A 24,535-nucleotide genomic window follows, 5' to 3' on the forward strand; every position below is an offset into this window, starting at 1 on the left:
AATGAAAAGGGTGATCATTTCTTGCCAGTTTTACAATGAGGTGGATTTATTGATTTAAAGTCTCTGAGAAAAAGCTGAACAAAAACTGAAATTGAGCTGCTTCTCTTATTGAGTTAGAGCAGGGAGTGAAACAACAAGGCCGCTTTTTTATTTGACAAATAAGAAGAAATTATGCCTGAGTGGAGTGAAAGTAAAGAAAAGAGACTGCTCAGTCCACGTTTGGCAGCATTGGCAAAAGGGGCTGAACCCTGTGCAGATGGCCAGTTTTTTGTGGGCCTGTATAATAATCACTGTTCTGCCATAGAGCAGTACAATTTGTGTGTGGATTTTATACACTGTAAAATACAACAGTAACACATGATAGATTTACTTAATGTCTTAAATTAATTGTAAAAATCTAGTAATCTGTACTATTCACATTCTATGACTTGTTTACTCCAACCCGTTAAAGGGATAGTTCACTTTGAAATTAATTTTTGATATGTTTTAGCTTACCTCAAGGGCATCCAAGATGTAGGTGTCTTTATTTCCACAGTATTTTCAATTTTGACATTTTTCAGTCAAACCGTTGTTGTCTATCAGTCATACACTGGAGGCTAAGGGGGTCCACCAAAAAGCATGCACAGAGAAGTCAAAATTAAACATGATTTAATGACTCGTACATCTAAGTACACATTGATGGCCTAAGACACGAAACGAGCGGTTTTTGTGAAAAAATGAGCAGTATTTATATCGTTTTTACCTCTTGTAATCACAGTCACGTCTAAGTGATCTGAATCAGTTGTGCAATGTCCAACTGAACTGAACTGAATCAGTTCAATGTTACGCCGGAAGTGATCGCTTGCGTGTGACATCACTCAATATTTAAACGGAGATTTCGGAAGTTTTACCTTTTACTAAACATTTTTAGATATATCGAAATCATCTTCCATTGTGGTTTCCCGTATATCTAAATATGTTTAGTGAAAGGTAAAACTTCCGAAATCTCTGTATAAACAAAGAGTGACGTAGGCGCGCAAGCGATCACTTCCGGTGCATGCGTAGACCGAAGCGCCCGTGCCGTCAGATCATTTTGTCATGGCTATGATTACAAGAGGTAAAGCGATATAAACACTGTTCGTTTTCTCACACAAACCGCTCGTTTCGTGTCTTAGGCCATCAATGTGTACTTACATGTACGAGTCATTAAATCATGTTTAATTTTGACTTCTCTGTGCATGCTTTTTGGTGGACCCCCTTAGCCTCCAGTGTATGACTGATAGACAACAACAACGGTTTGACTGAAAAATGTCAAAATTGAAAATACTGTGGAAACAAAGACACCTACATCTTGGATGCCCTTGAGGTAAGATAAAACATATCAAAAATTAATTTCAAAGTGAACTATCCCTTTAAGATTAATTGATTGGTATGAGTGCCATTTTGTCAAGCAAAAAAAAAAAAAAAAAGGCGGTGAGTTCTTATTAGACTTTTCACTCATTTCCTACACTTCTGCAGTTATATTTCTCTAGTTGGATTCACCCAAAGTCGAATTGTTAATACAACTGAACATTTTGAGAGAGAATCACATAAGCTCACTTCATAAATTGTTGCTGATTTTCCTAAAAAATGTTTTTGTTTGAACTCACCATTATGGTGATTAGTGTTTCCTTTGTTTGGGAACTTGAAACTTCATTCATATTATTGTAATTATCTTCCTATTGATGCATCAATGCAACAAGAAATCATAGTTATTTGGTTTCGAAGTAAGGGAAGTAATAAATAGGTTGCTTTTACATATACACCCACTCTCTGTGTATGCAGCCTGTGTATATGTAGACCTCCCCACACAATACACATGCACACACACACTACTAACTACTAACCAGCAGCTTCTGTGGCAACAAATCCAAGGATGAAGGAATTGAAAAGCAGCACTCAACAAGCGAAGCAATTGTCCCAAACAGTGCTTTGGTTAATGAGCTTGGAAAAGGGCAGCTGGGTTTTCCCTTACTGAAAAAAAGCTTTATATTTCCACTTCTCTAATCAGCCATTGCTCATGTTATATCCATTTCATGTTTCGTTTTGCCAATATTACACAACACTGGCATTTATGAGTCTAAACTGTTCTTTGGCATGTGATTCTAGGAGATGAAGGCACGTCATAATTCTCTTATTTGATATATACAGGGAACAGGATTATGGGTTGTTGGGGTTTTTCGTCACTAGTTTTCTTGTAAGCCAGTGCATTCAGAGTGTCTCCACCCTGGTATTGCTTACGTAAGCTGCGTATAGTGGGAGGATGGTGCTTACATAAAAGGCTCCGCGACAGAGGGACGGGTGGGATGGGGAGTCGGGGGCGGAGCTTATACCTTAGGAGCGTGCATGATCCCTGGTTGGGGGGGGGGGATCAGTGATGCAGTGAATGAATGCCTCTTGCCCGCTGATCCGTAACTGAGTGAGGGACAAAGCCCTCCTGGAGAGGGAGCGGAGTCGGGATCTCACAGCTCCTTAGCCTTGCTCACACCGGAGGGGGATGTACACGACTCGCCTCTCCTCTCAGTTCATCAATGGAGTGAGCTGAGGATGGTGAGTATTAAACGCTTTACTCAAGGTTCTGATTCATTCGTTTCGAACGGAATAGTTCACACACAATTCACACACAACTGCAACTATTTTATTTATTTATTTATTTAAGTTTCATAAAATAAAATAAAAAAATTGCAGTTGTGTGTGATTTGTGCGACCAGTTCATGAGGTCACTTGTCCCTGACAGAATGATGTGGTTTAATAAAATCTGTCTAATGAGACTGGCGTGAAGCGTTGCCGATCTTGATGATGATGGTGCTCTGCTGTATTTGAGTTGAGTTATAAAATGCATTCACTTGGTTTCTTGCAAACTGGGGAAGGTGGTACAGCCTAAATGTTATATGGCCTGATCTGAATCATTTTATGTCATTGTAACAGTAATATACACTACTGTTCAAAAGTTTGCTGTTTGTGAGATTGTTTTAGTGTTTTTGAAAGGAGTCTCTTCTGCTCACTAAGAGTTTTAATGAGTATAGTACAAATATTTAAAATGGTTGTGCTGCTCAATAAGTTTGGGTATAGCGGAAATTTTGTTGATATAACTTTCAAAAGAACAGCATTTATTTGTAATAGGAATCTTGTAACGTTATACATGTCTTTTCTGTCCTGTTTGAGGCATTTCTTGCTGAATTTTGAAGGGTAGTGAATATTGATATAGTTATTTTACTGGAAATTCAATACAAATTGATTATGTATCAAATAACCACGTGGTAATAATCTCAATATTTGGAAAATCCAGTGATTGAAATATCAGTGTCTCTTTCATTTTAAACTTGATGGCCACAAATTAAAAAAATATACAAATGCACAAGCACAACCAATGATTAATTTCGCACCAGTGCAAAAAAAAATCTTAGAATTATGTAACCATTGACCTGTGAACTAAAGATGAATATTATACAACAGATAATTTTAACTCTAAATTCTCATTGAATGAGCTTTCAGAGCTCTGTAAATAACATGTAGCAGTCCTGTCTGCTAATAGCTGTTGGATGTATTTAATATAGTATGGTATGGTATGGTACAGTATGGTATGGTATGGTATGGTATGGTTTTGTTTGGTATGGTATAGTATTGTATGGTTTGTTATGGTTTGCTTTGGTATTGTTTTGTTTGGTATGGAATGTTATGGTATGATTTGGTATGGTATAGTATGGTATGGTATATCGTATGGTATGGTATGGTATAGTTTGGTATGGTATTGTATGGTTTGTTATGGTTTGCTTTGGTATTGTTTTGGTTGGTATGGTATGGTATGGTTTTGTTTTGGTATGGTATGGTATATGGTATGGTATGGTTTTGTTTGGTATGGTATGGTATGGTGTGGTATAGTTTGGTATGGTATGGTATTGTATGGTTTGTTATGGTTTGCTTTGGTATTGTTTTGTTTGGTATGGTTTGGTATGATTTGGTATGGTATGGTTTGGTATGGTATGGTTTGGTATGGTATGGTTTTGTTTTGGTATGGTATAGTTTTGTTTGGTATGGTATGGTGTGGTATAGTTTGGTATGGTATGGTTTGGTTTGGTATGGTATGGTATGGTTTGGTATGGTATGGTATGGTTTTGTTTTGGTATGGTATGGTTTTGTTTGGTATGGTATGGTGTGGTATAGTTTGGTATGGTATGGTTTGGTATGGTATGGTTTGGTATCCAGGGGTGACAGTAGCTCAGTGGTTCATGCAGGTTGTCTACAAACTGGAAGATTGGTGGTTCAATCCCCGGTTCCACCTGACCAAGTGTTGAGGTGTCCATGAGCAAGACACCTAACCCCAGCTGCTTCCGACGAGCTGGAAGGCGCCTTGCATGGCTGACACCGCCGTTGGTGTATGAATGGGTGAATTTGAGGCAGTAAAAAGCTATTTACCATTTACCATTTGTTTTGCTATGGTATAGTTTTGTATGGTGTGGTTTGCTTTGTTATGGTTTGCTATATAGTTTGCTATGGTTTGGTATGGATGGTACGGTATAGTACTATGGTATGGCGGCTGGGCTGACACATTTCTGCCATTGTGTGATAGACACCCTGGGAACAGGTCTTCCTCTGACCCCTCACACAGAGGGCTTTCTTGCACTGACAGTCTCTTTCAATGGGCCCGCCTCTGCCTCTCATTGTGGCTCACCACTAATGGAGAGTTTTCTGTGAGCATCCCATTCTGTCATCCTGCCCGGTAAAGTGGAGTTCTTCCCTGGAAACCTTCAGCCTTTCCTACAGGGGGAAATGGAGATGCTTTTGCGGTGGTTTCATGTATTTACTATTTTTTGCTCAATAATAGTACAATCCCTCCTTTATATGGTAGAGTTCACATTTATTAGCTGATTGGTTGAGCTCAAGGTGTCTTTTTTTTCTGCAGAAAGAGTTAATCAAAATTGGAGTTGTGTTTGTTTTAGCCCTTGTCTTTTAGCTTGAAGGTAATATGTTCCCAAAAGGTTGACTAAATTAACTTGAGTCAATTTAACTGTAGCAAACATACGTTTAAAATTTAATCATCTTCTAATTCTAATTTCTAATGTGTGTGTAAAGTTGATTTAGTTCAAGGCAGCATGTGGCGGATATAGTTCAGTTTGAAATCACATCCTGTCAACTGTTAGATCTTTTCTTCATTACTCCAAGATGAATGGAGACTGCAGAGAAACCAGACACTGTCACATCAATAAAGGAATGAAAGTGTATTAAAATACACAGATAATTTTAGCAACGGAAGATGCTGCACAGAGACCAGCTCTGTTTCAAGGTTCATTTCCATACACATTTGGCTCATGTATTTGAGCACTAAGTGTTCTCAGCACCGGATGTGCCAGCATGTGTCCACCACCTTGCCTACAATCACATGAATAGCACACTTTCAAACAAAAGTAAAGCATGCATAACCAGCATTTTTGGTGTTCTATCCAGACAATTCATTTGGAAGACACTTTTGCTGGGTAACAAGCAAAATGCCTAAAGCGCAACATTAATATGTCAAAAGACTATTTTTAAGTATTATAGTTACAATCATGTTCTGTTTAGGCTGTTTACATGAGAACGATTTCGGGTGAAAGCGTAAAAATATTTTTTCGGATGTGCCTTTCGTTTACACGTCGACGGCGTTTTTGGGGCTTGAAAACGCAAAAAAATGAAACCACCCTCCAGAGTGGAAATCTTAAAAACGCTCCACCGCCGCGTTCCCGTCTAAATGGCAAAAATGCGAATCTGCTCCTGGTGGCTCTCGTCGCGTACGCGTTTACGTCACAGGCATGCGCCAGTACAGGAAAATAACGACCAACATGTCGGATTATTTCCATACGTCGGACCTTCAAGTTGCCCTAGCAGCTCTGTTTAACATACAAGAGTCTTTTCTGCAGTTGTACGAAATATTCTCAGATAGTATTACTGATCAGAGAAGGCGCTTTGAAGGTTGTACGCAGGCACGCGGACTTACGCGGCCTTCACACTGGCAGTTGAAATCAGCTCCGTAATACGCAAGACGTTCCCAACAGATGTCGTACTACACAGTGAAAAGCGTCGGACGCGGGTAGAACAAAAATGGCGGAGAGATTAAAGTTTGATTCTGTCCGTTCTGTATGATCTCTCTGATGAGGGTTACGCTGCGTGAGGAAAGTTGCTGAGGACGTTGACATGTCAGGTCGGCTAAAAAAATGTGATATAGTGGTCAATAGTTCAATATCTACCTTCAATTTAATTGTATTAACTGCCCTTATAAACGTTAGAAAGTCATGAAAATAAAAAATGACATGACAACTTATCGTTATAAAATCATTATTTATTTTATTAAAAGTTAATAATTCAGGTTTGGTCGTCAGTACCATAGCAACGCTCAACTGGAATTGTCGGATAGGAACCGTCCGTAGCTTTTCGCACGAGTTCAAATTTTTGAACGCATCCGGATGACCAACGGACACGGTTTTCTTCGCACCGCACTCGGTCGGACCCGTTTCGGACCCATTCGCATGCGGTCTGTGAATCTCCATAGGAAATTAATGACTTCCGGTCGTTTCGCAGCCGCATCGGAGCTGATTTCAACTGCCAGTGTGAAGGCGGCGTTAGTGTTATTGTGTGGCAGTGCTTCACATTGCCACCTAGCTGCCTGGAGTGCATACTACATCGAAATTTACACACTTTTGCGTCACTATATACACACGCAGATTTCCCAACCATTACACTCGTCTAGACGCAGAATAAAAAGTCAAAACGCAACGCCACTTTTGGATTTACTCTTCAGATCGTTTCCGTGTAAACATAGCCTTAGTTGCTAAGTCAGTTTTGACTTTCATTCAGTTATGGTTCAGTGTTTGTTACTATGGTTTCTGGTTAGTGCTCCCTGTTAATGCTCATTTCCAGTGTATTTAAGCCCTCAGTTTCCTCAGTTCGGTGTTCTGCAGTGTTTAATGTTCTGTGTGTTTATTAAAAGTTTGTGGCATCTGTCAGGAGTTAGTAAGCAATGAAGTAATGACACAGGAGTAGCGAACTTGTTGTTTACCCATTCACTTCCGTCCTCACACACATTACAGTACATCATTACGCAATCATGAACACAACAAAGCGCTTTTTATTGTCCATTTTGCGTCATACATCTCATCTTTGAAGACTACTGCACGCAACACATGATGACAGTTATAACAACCTGATCACAGAAGCTAAAATATGTGAAGAGGTGAGTTGAGTTTACATGGCCTGTTTAAATTCCCCCCAAGCAGCTTCTGAGTGCTTTGAGGCAGATTAATGACCGCAGACGTGGACTCTGGACGCTAATGACTGCAACACACCACCAGCTGAGTTTCCCCACAACCCTCTTTCCTTCAGGTGTGGCTGTACAACCGTTAGCTTCAGCTTTAATTCATCATCTAGAACAAGCCGCTTACAGTCCCACAGGACACGCTGTCCTTCATTATCCAGAAGGTCTAAAGCGACTAATTTCAGATGTTCAGAGTTTTCTCTCACAATGTCTGGTTGTAATCAGGATTAGGCTATATTGTGTGTAGGAGTTTGGCTATACTTTCAGCAAAATGAACAATGATAAGTATTCCAAACTCTAAACGAAAATTTCATTGAAACCTTAAAATGTTTGGAAATTATTATTTACTCATCCTTGTTTTCTTCAGTCTTCTTCAGACGTTAAGGCTTTTCAGTAGCCTCAGAAGTATCTGTTGCCTGCATAGATGAGGTGTTTATTTGAAAGAATGATAAAATATTGCACATCTTTTAAGCAAAGCAGTTCACAAAAGGAAGTTTGTTGGATTATAAATGACAAAAGATGTAGTGAAGACAAAATATTTGGACACTATGTTGTTGTGAGACATGTCCATAGTTAATGCGATAAAATCACCTTCACATCCATTGATTAAGAGTCTTGTCAACTCTTGTCATTTGCTATCAGATGACATTTGGTTTGATATTTGACATTTTAAGTGATCTAAGCATCCAAATACTTTTTTTTTAATTATCCATTTAAAGTGAACAGCCTGCATGTCTAAAAGTGCATATTGGTGTTATTGGCTTAATATTTCTCTTTATATATATATATATATATATATAGGCTATTATATATTTCAAAGTGTTCCACGTTCACCAATGACCCATGATATCCCAGCACATGAAACGTATATTTATTTAAAAAAAATAATAGAGTGATGTTTAACTATAGTAGACCCAAAAATGATCATGTTGTTTCAAACCTGCATGATTTTCTTTCTTCCATGAAACACAGAAGGAAATATTAGACAGTATGTTCTTTTCTTTAAAATGAAAGCATATAGTATAGTGTCACAGTGTAGATTCCATGTCTTTTAAAACTATATTTGTACCTAAATTGTTTTCATTTACTGAAATATTGCTATTAAACCAAGTTGTGGAACCCAATTTTTTATGGTTGGCATATACAGTGTTGTATTGGAATGGGAGCAAAAATATACATTAGAAGAATAAACATCTATTGACAGTAAACAGGAAAGAATATATTCATATGTTCATGAGAAGTACAAATATATATTTATACATAGTGTACAACTTTGTGTGATTCAAAAGAATACTGCACACACAAATAAAGAGCCATTCGTTCCTGCAGCCACATATTTATGGTTTCTATTCAAGTCATGTTTGTCCTAGACTATACTTCCCTTTTGTCCCTGTTGTCTGTCTGTGGACATGCTGTCAAGAATCAACTCTTTGGCCTTGTTGCACAGTATTTTGTCCCCTCTTCTGTTGGCATCTGATTTGGCTTGAGAAAGCGGTCCGGATTTATATAAATATGCTAAATACTGTATTTAAAAGGTTGATGCAATCATCCCCAACCCCTAACCCGCATGTAAATCTGAGGGCTTGTCAAATATGTCAAAATACACTTGAAGTTCCCCTGAGATTTTAAATGAAAATTAATTTAATTTGCGTAATTTCACTTGTGTCAGTAACTTGATGTCGGTTGATGTTACATGACGTGCAAGCACACAGATAAAACATCTAATCTTGTTTTAGCAAGGGTTTTATTTGGATTGTTTTTAATTTAAAAATGATTTGCTGCACGACTTGTCGTACATTTCCTTTGCGTTTTGAACTGCTATATGACATTTCATTTAATTCCATATAAAAATTTGTCATATTGCAACTGCAGAAAAGACTACACTCAACTTTTAAGGATGTTCACTCGTGTGTTCACCCTTTACAAGAACCTAACACTAATTTACAAAGCCAATTTTATGTTGAAAAAAATTATTCACTTTCCAACATTCAAACCTTCAAACTTTTATTTTGGCAGAATACTGGTGAAATGCTGTAAAAGTCTGTCCACTAAAATGTTGACAATTATGCAAATGTAAATGAATTGAACCAGAGATGTTTGCGAGAACCAGTATTTAAGGCCCTGATATACTCATATTTATATACTCACAGCTTTTGATTACATAATCTTGCTATTTCAGTTATATGTGAATTAATTTTGCAGCCCCATTTGTTTATTTGAAGTAAATGCCGCGGCAGAGCGTGTGAAGCGCTGGAGTAAATGATCTGACAGATGCTTATGTCCTGCAGGTCTGAGTGTTTGTGAAGTGGCCTGAGTCGTGTGGATCTTCTGCTCCCCTGTCCCAGGACCCTGAGCTCAGGCTGAATAGCTCCTCCGTCACCCCAGACTGGACCTCTGAGGCGTGGGACCCGGTCCAGGACCCCAGACCCCCTCCGGCCCACGGGCACATCGGCACTTTAGCACCGTCTGCCAGTCATGAGTGAATTCTGGTTGTGCTTCAACTGCTGTATCGCCGAGCAGCCGCAGCCGGTAAGAGGAACAAGCATCACCTCCAGCCTCTATAACAAACCCAAACCCTTATCCCAGTTCCTGTTCAGTTAAAAGTTCTCTCGCTTTCTTTATCATCTGTCAAATCCACTTATAATATTAGTCTAGGTATCTTCAACCATAAACATTCATAATATTGTTTTTTTCATGACCATTTTCAGTCCCACTTTATAATAGGTTTCTTTAGCTATTGGGTTCTAGGTTGTGATACGGTAAGGGTTAGCCCTAGGTTTGAGATTTGGTAACACCAACCATGCAATTACATGCAGGTATTTAAAGGAAAGTACAATGTAACTACATAAACGATAAGTATATTGTACCAAATGTTCTGTATACGTACTTAAAGATATACATATATAAAGTGGGTTCCTTTTTCCTTTCTCTCTGGCTAAAATTATTTAAAATATGCAAAAAAAATACACTACCGATCAAATGTTTGAAATAACTATGCATGTTTTTAAAAGAAGTCTCTTCTGCTCACCAAGGCTGCATCTATTTAATAAAAAAATACAGTGTAAATAGTAATGATGTGAAATATTATTACAATTTAAAATGTCATTTTTTCTATTTAAATTTTAAATTTAAAATGTCTTTTTTCTATTTAATTTATTCCTGCGATCAAACCTGAATTTTCAGCTTCATTACTCCAGTCTTCAGTGTCATTCTCAAGGATCAAAACTTTTGAACTGTAATGATATTTCACAATCTGACACAATATTTTTAGCCTTGGTGAGCAGAATAGTCTTCTTTCAAATCACATATATATTTTTTTTTAACATTTTGACTTGTAAGAGTGCGTGAGTCGGCGAGAGTGAGAGTGTGCGAGAGTCCACTAGTGTGAGAGTCTCCTAGTGTGAGAGTGTGCGAGAGTGTGAGAGTCTGCTAGTGTGAGAGTGTGCGATAGTGCGAGAGTGACAGTGTGTGAGTCTGCGAGAGTGTGTGAGAGTGAGAGTGTGCAAAATTGTGAGAGTGTGAGAGTATGCTAGTGTGAGAGTGTGCGAGTCTGAGAGATGTGAGAGTGTGTGAGTGTGCGAGAGTGAGAGTGTGAGAAAGTACTAGTGTGAGAGTGTGAGAGAGTGTGAGAATCTGCTAGTGTGAGAGTGTGCGAGTCTGCTAGTGTGAGAATGTGCGATAGTGCGAGAGTGACAGTGTGTGAGTCTGCGAGAGTGTGTGAGAGTGAGAGTGTGCAAAATTGCGAGAGTGTGAGAATCTGCTAGTGTGAGAGTGTGCGAGTCTGAGAGATGTGAGAGTGTGTGAGTGTGCGAGAGTGAGAGTGTGAGAAAGTACTAGTGTGAGAGTGTGAGAGAGTGAGAATCTGCTAGTGTGAGAGTGTGAGAGTCTGCTTGTGTGTGAATCTGTGAGAGTGTGCGAGTCTGCGAGAGTGAGAGTGTGTGAGAGTGTGCGGGAGTGAGAGTTTGAGAGTGTGCGGGTCTGAGAGTGTTAGAGTGTGTGAGAGTGAGAGTGTACGAGAGTGAGAGTGTGCGACAGTGAGAGTGTGCGAGAGTGAGAGTGTGCGAGAGTGTGAGAGTGTGTGAGAGTCTGCTTGTTGAGAAGTGTGAGACTGCAAGTGTGAGAGTGAGAGTGTAAGTGTGCGAGAGTAAGAGTGTCTGCTTGTGTGAGAGTCTGAGAGTGTGCGAGTCTGAGAGTGTGAGTGTGCGAGAGTAAGAGTGTGTGAGAGTCTGCTTGTGTGAGAGTCTGAGAGTGTGCGAGTCTGAGAGTGTGAGAGTGTGAGAGTTTGTGAGAGTGCAAGAGTTTGTGAGAGTGTGAGTGTGAGAGTTTGCGAGAGTGAGATTTTGCTGGTGTGAGAGTGTGCGAGTCTGCGAGAGTGTGCAAGTCTGAGAGTGTGAGAGTGTGCGAGAGTGAGTGTGAGCGTGTGTGAGAGTGTGCGAGAGTGTGAGTGTGCGAGAGTGTGTGAGAGTCTGCTTGTGTGAGAATCTGAGAGTGTGCGCGGCTGAGAGTGTCAGAGTTTGCGAGAGTGTGAAAGTCTGCTAGTGTGAGAGTGTGTGAGAGTGTGCGAGTCTGAGAGTGTGAGAGTTTGCGAGTGTGAGAGTCTGCTGGTGTGAGAGTGCAAGTCTGAGAGTGTGAGAGTGTGAGAGTTTGCGAGAGTGTGAGAGTCTGCTGGTGTGAGAGTGTGTGAGAGTGCGAGTCTGAGAGTGTGCGAGTCTGAGAGTGTGAGAGTTTGCGAGTGTGAGAATTTGCAAGAGTGTGAGAGTCTGCTGGTGTGATTGTGTGAGAGTGTGCGAGTCTGAGAGTGTGAGAGTTTGCGAGTGTGAGAGTTTGCGAGTGTGAGAGTTTGCGAGAGTGAGAGTGTGAGAGAGTGTGAGAGTCGACTAGTGTGAGAGTGTGCGAGTCTGAGAATGTGCGAGTCTGAGAGTGTGAGAGTTTGCGAGTGTGCGAGTTTGCGAGAGTGAGAGTGTGAGAGTTTGCGAGTGTGAGAGTTTGCGAGAGTGTGAGAGTCTGCTAGTGTGAGAGTGTGCGAGTCTGAGAATGTGCGAGTCTGAGAGTGTGAGAGTCTGAGAGTGTGAGAGTTTGCGAGTGTGAGAGTCTGCTGGTGTGAGAGTGCGAGTCTGAGAGTGTGCGAGTCTGAGAGTCTGAGAGTGTGAGAGTTTGCGAGAGTGTGAGAGTCTGCTGGTGTGAGAGTGCGAGTCTGAGAGTGTGCGAGTCTGAGAGTGTGAGAGTTTGCGAGAGTGTGAGAGTCTGCTGGTGTGAGAGTGTGTGCGAGTGCGAGTCTGAGTGTGCGAGTCTGAGAGTGTGAGAGTTTGCGAGTGTGAGAATTTTGAAAGAGTGTGAGAGTCTGCTGGTGTGATTGTGTGAGAGTGTGCGAGTCTGAGAATGTGCGAGTCTGAGAGTGTGAGAGTTTGCGAGTGTGAGAGTTTGCGAGAGTGAGAGTGTGTGAGTCTGAGAGTATGCAAGAGTGAGAGTGTGAGATTTTGCGAGTGTGAGAGTTTGCGAGAGTGTGAGATTCTGCTGGTGTGAGAGTGTGAGAGTCTGCGAGAGTGTGCAAGTCTGAGAGTGTGAGAGTGTCCGAGAGTGAGTGTGAGCGTGTGTGAGAGTGTGCGAGAGTGAGAGTGTGAGTGTGCGAGAGTGTGAGAGTCTGCTGGTGTGAGAGTGTGCGAGTCTGCTGGTGTGAGAGTGTGAGAGTCTGCTGGTGTGAGAGTGTGAGAGTCTGCTGGTGTGAGAGTGTGAGAGTCTGCTGGTGTGAGAGTGTGAGAGTCTGCTGGTGTGAGAGTGTGCGAGTCTGCGAGAGTGTGAATCTGTGAGAGGAGTCTCTTGTCCTTGGCTTGAGTCTATGTTGATGTCAATGTGAGAGTGAGAGTGTGAGTGTGCAAGAGTGTGTGAGAGTCTGCTTGTGTGAGAGTCTGAGAGTGTGCACGGCTGAGAGTGTGAGAGTTTGCGAGAGTGTGAGAGTCTGCTAGTGTGAGAGTGTGTGAGAGTGTGCGAGAGTGAGAGTTTGTGAGAGTTTGCGAGTGTGAGTTTGCGAGAGTGTGAGATTCTGCTGGCGTGAGAGTGTGAGAGTGTGCGAGTCTGAGAGTGCGAGTCTGAGAGTGCGAGAGTGAGTGTGAGCGTGTGTGAGAGTGTAAAAGTGTGAGAGTCTGCTTGCGCGAGTCTGTGAGAGTGTGCGCGGCTGAGAGTGTCAGAGTTTGCAAGAGTGTGAAAGTCTGCTAGTGTGATGTGTGAGAGTGAATCTGTGAGAGTGTGAGAGGAGTCTCTTATTTTTGGCTTGAGTCTACATGTATGTTGATGTCAATGTGAGAGTGAGAGTGTGAGTGTGCAAGAGTGTGTGAGAGTCTGAGAGTGTGCACGGCTGAGAGTGTGAGAGTTTGTGAGAGTGTGAGAGTCTGCTAGTGTGAGAGTGTGTGAGAGTGTGCGAGTCTGCGAGAGTGTGCAAGTCTCTTATCCTTGGCTTGAGTCTATGTTGATGTCAATGTTTCTGCTCCAGCCCTTTTGAATCATCACACACCCTGTGAGACATCAGATGTCACAACATATTATGTCAGAACTAGTCTCTCTCTGCTCGGTCAATAAAGCAGACAAGATTTAAAACAACAAACACTTCAGCCCCAACAGGCATACCGTGACATCACATAACCAAAGAAGGATTTACTGATGAGATCAGCTTGAGGAAATCTAGTTTCACATTGTTGGCCTGGGTATAGTTTGTAAGACGGGTTTGCAAAAATTGTAAATTTGATTGGCCCATATGGAGTTTATTGGTCAGTAATGCTTGTGTAGTCCGTTATTTTGAAGATCTGAACTAGTAAGCAAAAGGCTACATATCGATTCATTCGTTTTCTTGATGTAAGCATTAAAAAATCCTTCCAATACAACTTGAAATAGAAGTTGTAAATGATTAATCGCTTGTGATTGTCAAAAAGTTGATCAAACAATACACTGATATGCATATCAACAGCACATCAACAACTTCCTGATTGAAGCCTGTGTTAATTATTCATTGATGCCCTCTCTTTGACCCTCTTAAGGAATGTGTGGATGTTGTTATTCAAGGTGTTTGTATTGTTGCACGTTAATGAATAAAGGCTGACCAGCATGAAATGTAGTAAGGAGGGCAGTTTCAGTAAATGAAGGTCAATAAGAATCTACTGTAACTGAAAATGTAACCGTAAGGAGTAATTTTTTGTTTGGTGATATTTTTCTGAACTCTTAAACAGTACGTTGAATTGTGTTTGGTTTGACTGAATTTCTGTATCGGTACAAGAGATTTGAGACCTTTGGCCTTTTAAGACTAAAGCACACAAGGAATTTCTGAGACTTGTGAATTTGTCTGAGCACTGAATGAAATCCATGCCCATATTTTCTACTGTATTTTAATACTGATATAAACTGTAAGATTCTCTAATAACTACATCCTGCAGTTTCCCGGCATACCTCACACGGTAGAAGTCTGACACTTTCAGGAAAGATACAGTTATGAAATTAAAATGAAACATTATGTGGTCAAAACATTGACCACACTGGCATAAGCAAAACTATCTCGAATCAAAAAGAAGCGGAAAGTTTTAAGAGTTCAGGGGATTTCTCAGTATCGTGACACAATGCAGACAGTACATTTTTGATAGTTTCCATTTTCCATCATCAGCACTTTAATAGTAAGTTGTCATTACACAAATAGAAAAAAAGCGAACTTTAGGTTTTTAAGATTGTGTAAAAAGCCTGTTTAGGCCTGAAAAAGGGAAGTTTAGTGTTTAGAATAGTTTAAAAATCTATCACAAAGGTTAACAAAAAGTTAACTGTTGATTAAATTGGTGTTACATTGTGTGTGTAAACGAATAGGATGGACTTGGTACTGGAAACCCAAAGCACAGGACAATAGAGACACCAGAATAACAATATTCATGATTCTGGAGCTGAAAATACTGAATTATTTTAGAAGAATATGCTTGTTCTGTGTCACTGACTAGGGCATAGAGTAATGACAAATAAAAATCGCTTGTTATTACCACTAAAAAGGCTCAAAATAGCCCCACACTAACATGACAGCATAACAAGGGTCCCTACATTCAAACCGAAGCATTGAGAACTTTGTCAGTGTCCAAACAGTTTAATAAGCAGATATTTTATACACACAGTCAACTTCGCGAATACAGGAAGAAGCCATCTTGGAAAAATAGTCTCGACCAGTCGATCTACGACACCGATCCAAGTGCGCTGGTGAGATGTGAATAAGGTGATAAAGTGAGCGCGAACAGTAGGCTACGTGTACATATTGAAGAGAAGTAAACGGTTTGTGCTTGTGTTTCTTCTGGAAACAATGGACCATATAAGATTCTGCACAGTTCAGCGCACTTGGATCGGCGCTCGTAGATCGACTGGTAGAGACTATTTTTCAAAGATGGCTTCTTCCTGTATTCGCGAAGTTGACTGTGTGTATAAAATATCTTCTTATTAAACTGTTTGGACACTGACAAAGTTCTCAATGCTTCGGTTTGAATGTAGGGACCCTTGTTATGCTGTCGTGTTGGTGTGGGGCTATTTTGAGCCTTGTTAGTGGTAATAACAAGCGATTTTTATTTGTCATTACTCTATGCCCTATATACTAGCATTATACTAACGTTATAGGCCAAACTGTTTTTAGAGATAAAACTATTTACATTCGGCAATCATGAAAACAAATCTCAGATAACGGTTGACTAGGTAGCAATGTGTAATTAGACCAAAGGTTCATTTTGCGCCGGAGTTGTCCTTTAAACATGAAGCGGAACAAAACAAACTGTGATTGGTTGTGTTACATGTCAGTCAAACGTCCTCTTGGGCAGTCCTTGGACAAGAAAAGCTGCGATAGAGTCCAGACCTACGCGAGACTGGACCGACTGAAGTAGGAGCGAAATTAGTTCCTCCAAAAGGAGTTCCTAGAACTAAAATGGTTACTAGTTCCTGCGGTGCGAACACGAACATGCCAGAAAACGGGTACTTCCACCAATACTTCTAGGAACTACTAAGAAAAGGTTCTTCCAGTGCAAAAAGCGCTAAATAAAACTATAGGATGACCATGGCACTATTTAAAATTAAAGGCCTTTATTATCATCAGATGGCTACATGCAAAAACTTTTTTTTTAAACTCTCTAACGCGTTTTGGCCCATGCCGTCCTCGGGTAGAGCAACAAAACAAACTCAGCAACAGGTGGAACATTAAGTCATCTGATTGGTTGTCATGTGACCAACATCTCTTTACAGCATTTAACATTCACCAATACATTTTATTTCCAAACTCAAAAACACCACTTGAAATGTCAGAGACAAAATAACAAAACAAAAAACATCATAAAAAGGATTTAAATCCAAGCCCTCATTCAATGATATAAACCCAAATTAGTTTATAAATCCAAAACGCCTTTTTGATTCAGTTTCAGTTCTCTATTCCCTTTCCTAATAGTTTTACTGTAATGAGTTCTTCTCAGGATTGCTTTACACAAATGAGTAACATTAGTGCAAAGGTTTTCTGCTGAACTTAATATATAAAGGCGGTTCATCTTAAATCCGTGTGTAATTTAAGAAGATGGGTGCTTATTAAATTAGGTCACATTTCCCCCGGAGCAAAGATGATATGTCCCAATTACGAGCTGTCATCTGTCCTGTGATGAGCCCTGAAACCTGCATACAGGACCAGCATCTATATCAGTCCCGGATTATCAGCATCATACACAAAACCTATAAATAAAGAAAAATATTGTTATATATCCAGTCTCAGTCTGAAATGTGTCCGATTACAGAGGGAAAAAAAAGAGTAGAATGAACATTTCATGTTTACCTTAAAGGGTTAGTTCAACTAAAAATCTAAATTTGTTGTTCCAAAATCCACAAAGTTCATTGATTTTCAAAACACAAATTAAGATAGTTTGATTAAATCTTAGAGATTTCTTTCCCTCCAATGAAAGTCCTTGGCACCAAAACTTTCAAGCTTAAAAAAGTTAATAAAGACTCCCAAAACATGGACGTAGAATATGCAGAATATGCTTTTTTTTATAAGACGTAAATACGGAGCAACGCTAGTGTAATGTAATTTTCATTCATACTGGAAGCATTTCATTTTAGAAAGTCCAAGTAATAACTTATGATGTTCCCGGAAAATCCCTTATATGGACAAAGGAAGGAGAAATGTGACAACAATTTGACAATATATGTTTTTCAAGCCATCTCTGGGTATTTTCATATATGAATGCAGTGCTAATTGACATATTCTTTATTACAGTATATAACAAACTGTATATTTTCATATATTTTATTCAACTTTCTGCCTTATTCTGTGATAAAAAAAAGCCTTATTGACATTTCTGTCCCCCTCACTTATGAAATGATGGCTAAGCCCTGATTATAAATGTGATCCTTATGAATCTAACAGTTTATAAACTGATTAATTTAGGATTTAATTGAGTAACATACAAACATGGTTAATGTAATCTTGCCTGTGCTTGTCTGTGTGTTGTTTTTCACTCTGCAGAAGAGGCGGAGACGTATAGATCGGAGTATGATCGGTGAACCAACCAATTTTGTACACACGGCCCACGTAGGATCTGGAGATATCTTCAGTGGCATGAACTCTGTAAGTACAGAGACAATTTCATCTAGTGATCAACACTGCAAGTCTTGTGTAGTTCCCTTTTGCTTTGCTCTTTCTGAAGTACATGGATGTTTTAATGGTCTCCATATGGAAATAACAGTTAGAAAGTGGGGACGTAAGATGCACTGCAGGGGGAGCAAACCTATGGAAGCTTGTTTCTGCCACAGAAAATAAAAATTAAAAGGTAATTGCGACTTTTATCTCACAATTTCTCGCAGTTGTGAGTTTACATCTTGCAATTCTGACTTTTTACTTCATAATTGAGTGATATAAACTCACTATTCTGACTTTTTATCTCTTAATTCAGTGATATAAACTAGCGATTCTGACATTTTACCTCATAACTGAGTGATATAAACTAGCAATTCTGAATTTTTATCTCTTAAATCAGTGATATAAACTAGCAATTCTGAATTTTTTACCTCATAATTGAGTGATATAAACTGGCGATTCTGACTTTTTACCTCATAATTGAGTGATATAAACTAGCAATTCTGACTTTTTACCTCATAATTGAGTGATATAAACTAGCGATTCTGACTTTTTACCTCATAATTGAGTGATATAAACTAGCGATTCTGACTTTTTCTCATAATTGAGTGATATAAACTCGAAATTGACTTTTTATCTCATAATTGAGTGATATAAACTAGCGATTCTGACTTTTTACCTCATAATTGAGTGATATAAACTCGAAATTCTGACTTTTTATCTCATAATTGAGTGATATAAACTTGTGATTCTCACTTTTTACCTCATAATTGAGTGATATAAACTTGTGATTCTCACTTTTTACCTCATAATTGAGTGATATAAAGTAGCGATTCTGACTTTTTACCTCATAATTGAGTGATATAAACTAGCAATTCTGACTTTTTACCTCATAATTGAGTGATATAAACTAGCGATTCTGAATTTTTATCTCATTGAGTGATATAAACTCGAAATTCTGACTTTTTATCTCATAATTGAGTGATATAAACTCGAAATCCTGACTTTTCTCCTCATAACTGAGTGGTATAAACTTGCAATTCTGACTTTTTACCTTATAATTGAGTGATATAAACTAGCGATTCTGACTTTTTCCCTCATAATTAAGTGATATAAACTAGCGATTCTGACTTTTAACCTCATAATTGAGTGATATAAACTCGAAATTCTGACTTTATGGGTAGTTCGGTAGAATTAAAGGTCCTTATTCCTTTATCCGCGGGACTCGCGTGTGATATCTCGACACCCTTGCCTCATTTAGTATACAGCGGTTCTATAAATATGCAAATGAGCCCCGCCTTCACTCATTCAGCTCAGAGATCCACTCGTTGACAATCACACGTTGATCTGATTGGTTACAAGGTTGTGTGTGACGTCAGAAACTTGCATTTGTAATTTCATGATCTACTGTATTTATGCTTTATCTAACTCTCAAAAAATTCTTAAACTTTATATAACCCACAAAAATGACTTCTTTAATTACTTTAATGTAATTTGTCGTTGATATTGCATGAATCCAGTTAATTTGTTTGTACATAAAGCACATTTTACAGTACATTCATACTAATGATGCACTGAAACGAAAAATTCAGGATGCATTTGGCCAAAAAACAGAATTAAAGTTTAGTTAATAGTCAATTAACTCAGTTGTACAAATATTGACATTTTTTAAGGCATTTTTATCATCTTTTTAATAATATAATTATGTATTTGATGATGTATCAATGGACCTGCATATCAGTATCAGGATTGGACACCCCTGGTCTAGGTTATATCCGAAATATACCTTCATTATGTAATCCACTGAATGAGCAGGTGGAAACGAGTGTCTCAGACTCTGCCCTAGCGTCGTAATGATTGGCTCTAAGCTAGTCTGAGTTGGTTTTGCTTTAATCCTGTGTCCAGGTGAACTCAATCCAGAACCAGATGCAGTCTAAAGGAGGGTATGAAGGAGAGGCCATGTCTGTGAACGTGCAGATGCAGCTGGTGGATACAAAAGCAGGATAATGCGTGTTGCTGGCAGGGGTGAGTTAAACACTCTTTACTTTGGACTGTTTGTGGTCTACAGGAACATCATATTTGATTGAATATTATAAGCCCCTTGTTGCAGATTATGGGGTGTTTTTGATCTGAAATCTATGTATGTGACTGTAACCGCACACTTACACAACAAGACAGAAGGAGTGTTAGAGCTCTATCACCAAAACAAGAATAACAGTGACGTGACAAAAACCCCACATCCCTGCAGACCCAGTTCACTGTAATCCTCTGATGCCGGTGTGTGTGATATCTCTTAATCAGGTTCAGTGATGAGTGATTCCTGCTCTTACTTCTCTCCATGTGTCCTCGACGGCCACTCCTCACCTCATTACCCAGCAAACACAGGGACGGTGGTGAAGAGGGACGCCACACGCCTCATCTCGGACGCTCGCATGCCTACCAGTGCCAGTCCTGCTTCCATCTGTGCTCTGCTGTAAACCCTTGCTTTCTCATCACACACATCTGTGGGTCTGGAACCAGTCCGAACAGTCGCTTTGGGTCGGTTCTGTTCTGTTTGCTCGTGTAAAGACTGCTGTTTGTGTGTGGATTAATCCTCAGCGCGGAGCCAGCCGACAGCAATGTTCGTATGACAAAACTGACCCGTCAAGAAGCGCTTGTGTTTGAACACGAGCTCAACAAATGCCATTCGTAAGGACATGTGATTGTTACTTTGCTGTTTACAATGTTCCAGTTTGCATTTCTTGTTTTTTTCTGTTCACATAAGAACTGATGTTGAAAGTCATGAGTGGCTTTTCTGCTGTGTCCATGTTACCGTCCCAAACTTGATGTAGAGCTATGGATAGTGTTCAGAATCAGATCAAATGGATAAAAAGCTATTTTAGTTCTAGTGCTCTTTATTGATATATCTGCAGTTACTCAATAGATAAGGTCACAAGACATATGAGGTGAAATTGACCTCGCTCAGGAAACATCAGCGGCCGCAGCGGCCCGATTGAAGATGGTACAGTAGATCATGATTAAACCTTTGAGATGCACAATGAGATCCTGTTTCTGTGTGTAAAAGACCCTGAGGGGGCCGAGTGATGGAAAACATGTCAAATGGGAGGAAAACAAACCTTTATTTCAATGCTTTTGCGTTCGCTCGCAAATGTTTTGCATTTTTTTCCCAAGAAACTTTGAGTTGGATTCAAAGCTGGTTATGATATGAGATTTGAGCAAAATCTATGTTGCAATGCTTTTGTGAGTTTTTGGGGGAATGCAATATGTTGGTGAGCAAACGCATGTTTGATCACTGGCTCGTCCGCTGGATCCAACCGAAGTATTATGGAAATATCACATTGGTACCTTATATTCTGAAAGGCCTTCATATTGCAAAGTCACGGTTTAATGATCTACAGAAAAATAGAGAGCTTTGGTGAAAACAAAGATAATATTTAATAACTATAATGGTAATTTCTCAGTAGAAATGACAGCAGAAGTGGTCAAAGACGTACATTTACACACAAACTGAACACCTAACGCAACCCTTTTTAGACGCCATCTTTATTTTTTAGCTCAACTGCCGCAGAATGATAAGCACAGGATTGTGGGATATTAAAAGTAATGAAGGATACATAAATTCTGATTTCAGAAATCGTTCAGGGGTGCGTTTCCCGTACAACGATGTATCTCGCTGCTTCACTACCATAGTAAGATGTATCGTTGGAGAAATCAACTAGCTAGTCGCGAATGTTTCCCGAAACCCACTAAGTATCCTTCAGCCACGTTGGTTTCAGATGTGGAGTAATAACTACTTTTAATGAAACTGTTTGAGATCCAATTACCGCTAGATTTGTTCATATAAATTACAGACATGTCATCTAAGGACTATTTCTAATTATTCTCAGTTATTTAGCTTTATTACCAGACTCAATATTTGGCTCGTTCTTACATAATGGAGCACTTTCGCACATGCGCACTCTTCAAACACGTTACTTTAAATCTTTTGAAAAACTAAAAGACGTAAATGACATTTGTATGTATTCTAAATAAACGGCACCGGTTGTATGAATGTCAGCTTGCTTATTTTGCTCAAGATAAGGATTTATTACGTCCAAATGTGATGCAATATAGAAACGATGCCTCTAACCACAGGTCGAGAGCTGACGTTCAAACCACACAACTTTGCGAATGTCCATTGGAACGATGGTTTCGGGAAACACCGACTCGTTGAACTATGCTGATAACGATGGAACTTGCGACCATAGTTGGCTAACGATGCTTTCGGGAAACGCTCCCGAGATGAAGGTCTCAGGAGACAGGAGTGATGCTATCAGTGTTAATTGGGACGTCCTACCTTTTAGAAAGTGTCGTCCGAAAGCAACATTTATCAGTTTTTAATCGAATGTTGTGTTGAATCTTATGAAACCCATCAAGAAAAAGTCCTTATTAAAATTAAGTCCCCCAAATAGAAAGCAGGACAACATTATATTCTGCATAAAACATTTTTAGGACTGTGAATGTGCATATTCACAATCCAGTCACCTCCCACATTACCATAGAAACAAATCTGATTTGCATAAGAAACAAAATTGTGCTTAAATGATGAAAATAATGTCATGTATTCTTTTAATTTTGAGGTGAATGTGAACTTGACCTGGACATGTTTTTGTGAGATTCATCTCTGGGCTGTTTTCAGGATTAAACAGGAAGTTTAATTCGGATTTCAGATGATTTCAGCCAGTCAGTCCAGCCGGTTGTGAACCGTATGTATAGCCTAACACTGGCTAAAGTTTCCTGAAACCTGATTAAGCCAGTATTGCCAATGTCATGACACAAGTAAACTTTGTAAAAGTATAAGACAAAAATGTATTAGGGCTGTCAAACGATTAATCGCGATTAATCGCATCCAAAATAAAAGTTTGTGTTTACATAATATATGTGGGTGCACTGTGTATAATTATTTTAGATTATATAAATACAAACACATGCATGTATATTTAAGAAAAAAATATTATTTATAAATAAAATATTTATATTTAAATATAATATAAATTATATATAAATCCGTATATACATGAAAATATTTCTTAAAAATATACATACATGTGTGTGTATTTATATATATAAAATAATTATACACAGTGCACCCACATATATTATGTAAACACAAACTTTTATTTTGGATGCGATTAATCGTGATTAATCGTTTGACAGCCCTAGTAATTATTTTCCAGTATCGTCACATAAACAGTTAAAACTGTATATTTGGGTGTCCCATTGATTTTGACCCAGTGTGGTTAGATTTATGAATTTTCATAAAGGGTAAAATCATTTTAGTTGTTTGGTATTTTGTGCAATTTAAGGCCTGCTGTGTCATTGTGAATATATTTGCCGGATGAAATGTAGAATCTTGAAATATTGGCTTTGAGAAAGTCACAAGGTCACATGTATTTGAAATAAAATGCAAGTAAATTCCCATGTAGGTTTTGACATGGAATGCTAAATGTGTCGGTCCCTGTTAACTGTTGTCGTTTATCAAGTGCTTTATGTTTGTATATATATATATATATCTGCACTCTGTTTGCCATAACTCTCCCTTAAATTATTGTCCCTGTTCTGCTCCTGTTGTGTTTTCTTATTTGCTGGCTCAGAAAGCTCACGTCAGTCCAGTGACTTTGAGACGTGCATCAAACCGCCAGATGTTTTCACACTCACTGGACTCCTGCTTGATTTTAAACCTTTAAAATACATCTTACATATTTGTCAAATGCTCAGAGCTTTCTCTGGTGTGCAATTAAGCCATCAGCCATTTTGGCTCATCAGCCATTTGGGGCCTTGGTGAGGAAAGACAAGCATTTTTTTTTAATGTAAACTGAATTTCTGCTGTAAGTTGTTGCTGCAATTTGTTTAACAATTGATTTGCATCCGATATTGGCGGTGTTCATGTCTCATGAAGGTGTGATGGACTGAAGTGATACTGATGGCAGAAATCAGAGCGGATACGTGATGGGATGATAAAGACATTGAGAAGCCCATCTAGTTTTTAATTTTATTGTGTTGTTATTTAAACTGTGGCCAAAGTGTTGTCAACCAACATGCAATACATGACAGTAAATCTACTCTCTGCCTTTGTTTTTTTTTACCATGGATGGATTTCAGCATCAGGGACACAAGCTCAGCTTTGTCAATATCAGGCGTCAAACTCTTTTTTTTGGTACCCATGTTAACTGATTTCCCGATGTGTTCTGTTGAAATAAATATTTTTTACATGCAATGTTACTTGCACAATTTTTTTTTAATTTTTAAAGAGTGAGAAACGTAAATGTGATCATGTGTATTATATAAAATGTCTGCATTTAATATGGTGCATAGTATTATTAATATTAAATGCCAAAAAGTGAAACAATTTATCCAAACCATGTATCCGCTTATTAACTCTTTCCCCATGTAGCCCCGCCCCTTTTCAGCGTTGCGCTCGTTGTCTTTTGACTTCCGGTCTGTATTTCCACAGCGATCTTGCATAGGTATGAATGAACTGCTCGTAAAAAAAATTCCTGTTCGACATTTGTTAAGACATCTGCTTTAGAATGCTTATGATAAACATTACAATGCTCATGATAACTTTTTTGTTAACT

At 39.0% G+C, this 24,535-nt stretch overlaps 1 protein-coding gene across 4 annotated transcripts in view; it reads left to right on the plus strand.

Moving 5' to 3' along the window:
* The window catches only part of cdc42se2 (CDC42 small effector 2), a 35,947-nt gene extending 11,631 nt beyond the window's left edge, over positions 1-24,316 (plus strand). The window contains exons 1-5 of one of the 4 annotated variants that reach the window (XM_039675355.2): positions 2,368-2,568; positions 9,592-9,832; positions 17,808-17,909; positions 19,824-19,943; positions 20,220-24,316. In XM_039675355.2, coding sequence (XP_039531289.1) covers positions 9,779-9,832; positions 17,808-17,909; positions 19,824-19,925 — 258 coding nt within the window. In that variant the 5' untranslated portion in view covers positions 2,368-2,568; positions 9,592-9,778 and the 3' untranslated portion in view covers positions 19,926-19,943; positions 20,220-24,316. Of the gene's footprint in view, positions 1-2,367; positions 2,569-9,591; positions 9,833-17,807; positions 17,910-19,823; positions 19,944-20,219 lie in introns of those variants that run through there. The other 3 variants (XM_039675357.2, XM_039675354.2, XM_039675356.2) reach the window with 3 other exon arrangements.
* The last annotated feature ends 219 nt before the right edge of the window (positions 24,317-24,535 follow it).

The sequence above is a fragment of the Pimephales promelas genome, chromosome 23, assembly GCF_988280905.1.
Source record: "Pimephales promelas chromosome 23, fPimPro1.hap1.1, whole genome shotgun sequence".
Taxonomy (NCBI): domain Eukaryota; kingdom Metazoa; phylum Chordata; class Actinopteri; order Cypriniformes; family Leuciscidae; genus Pimephales; species Pimephales promelas.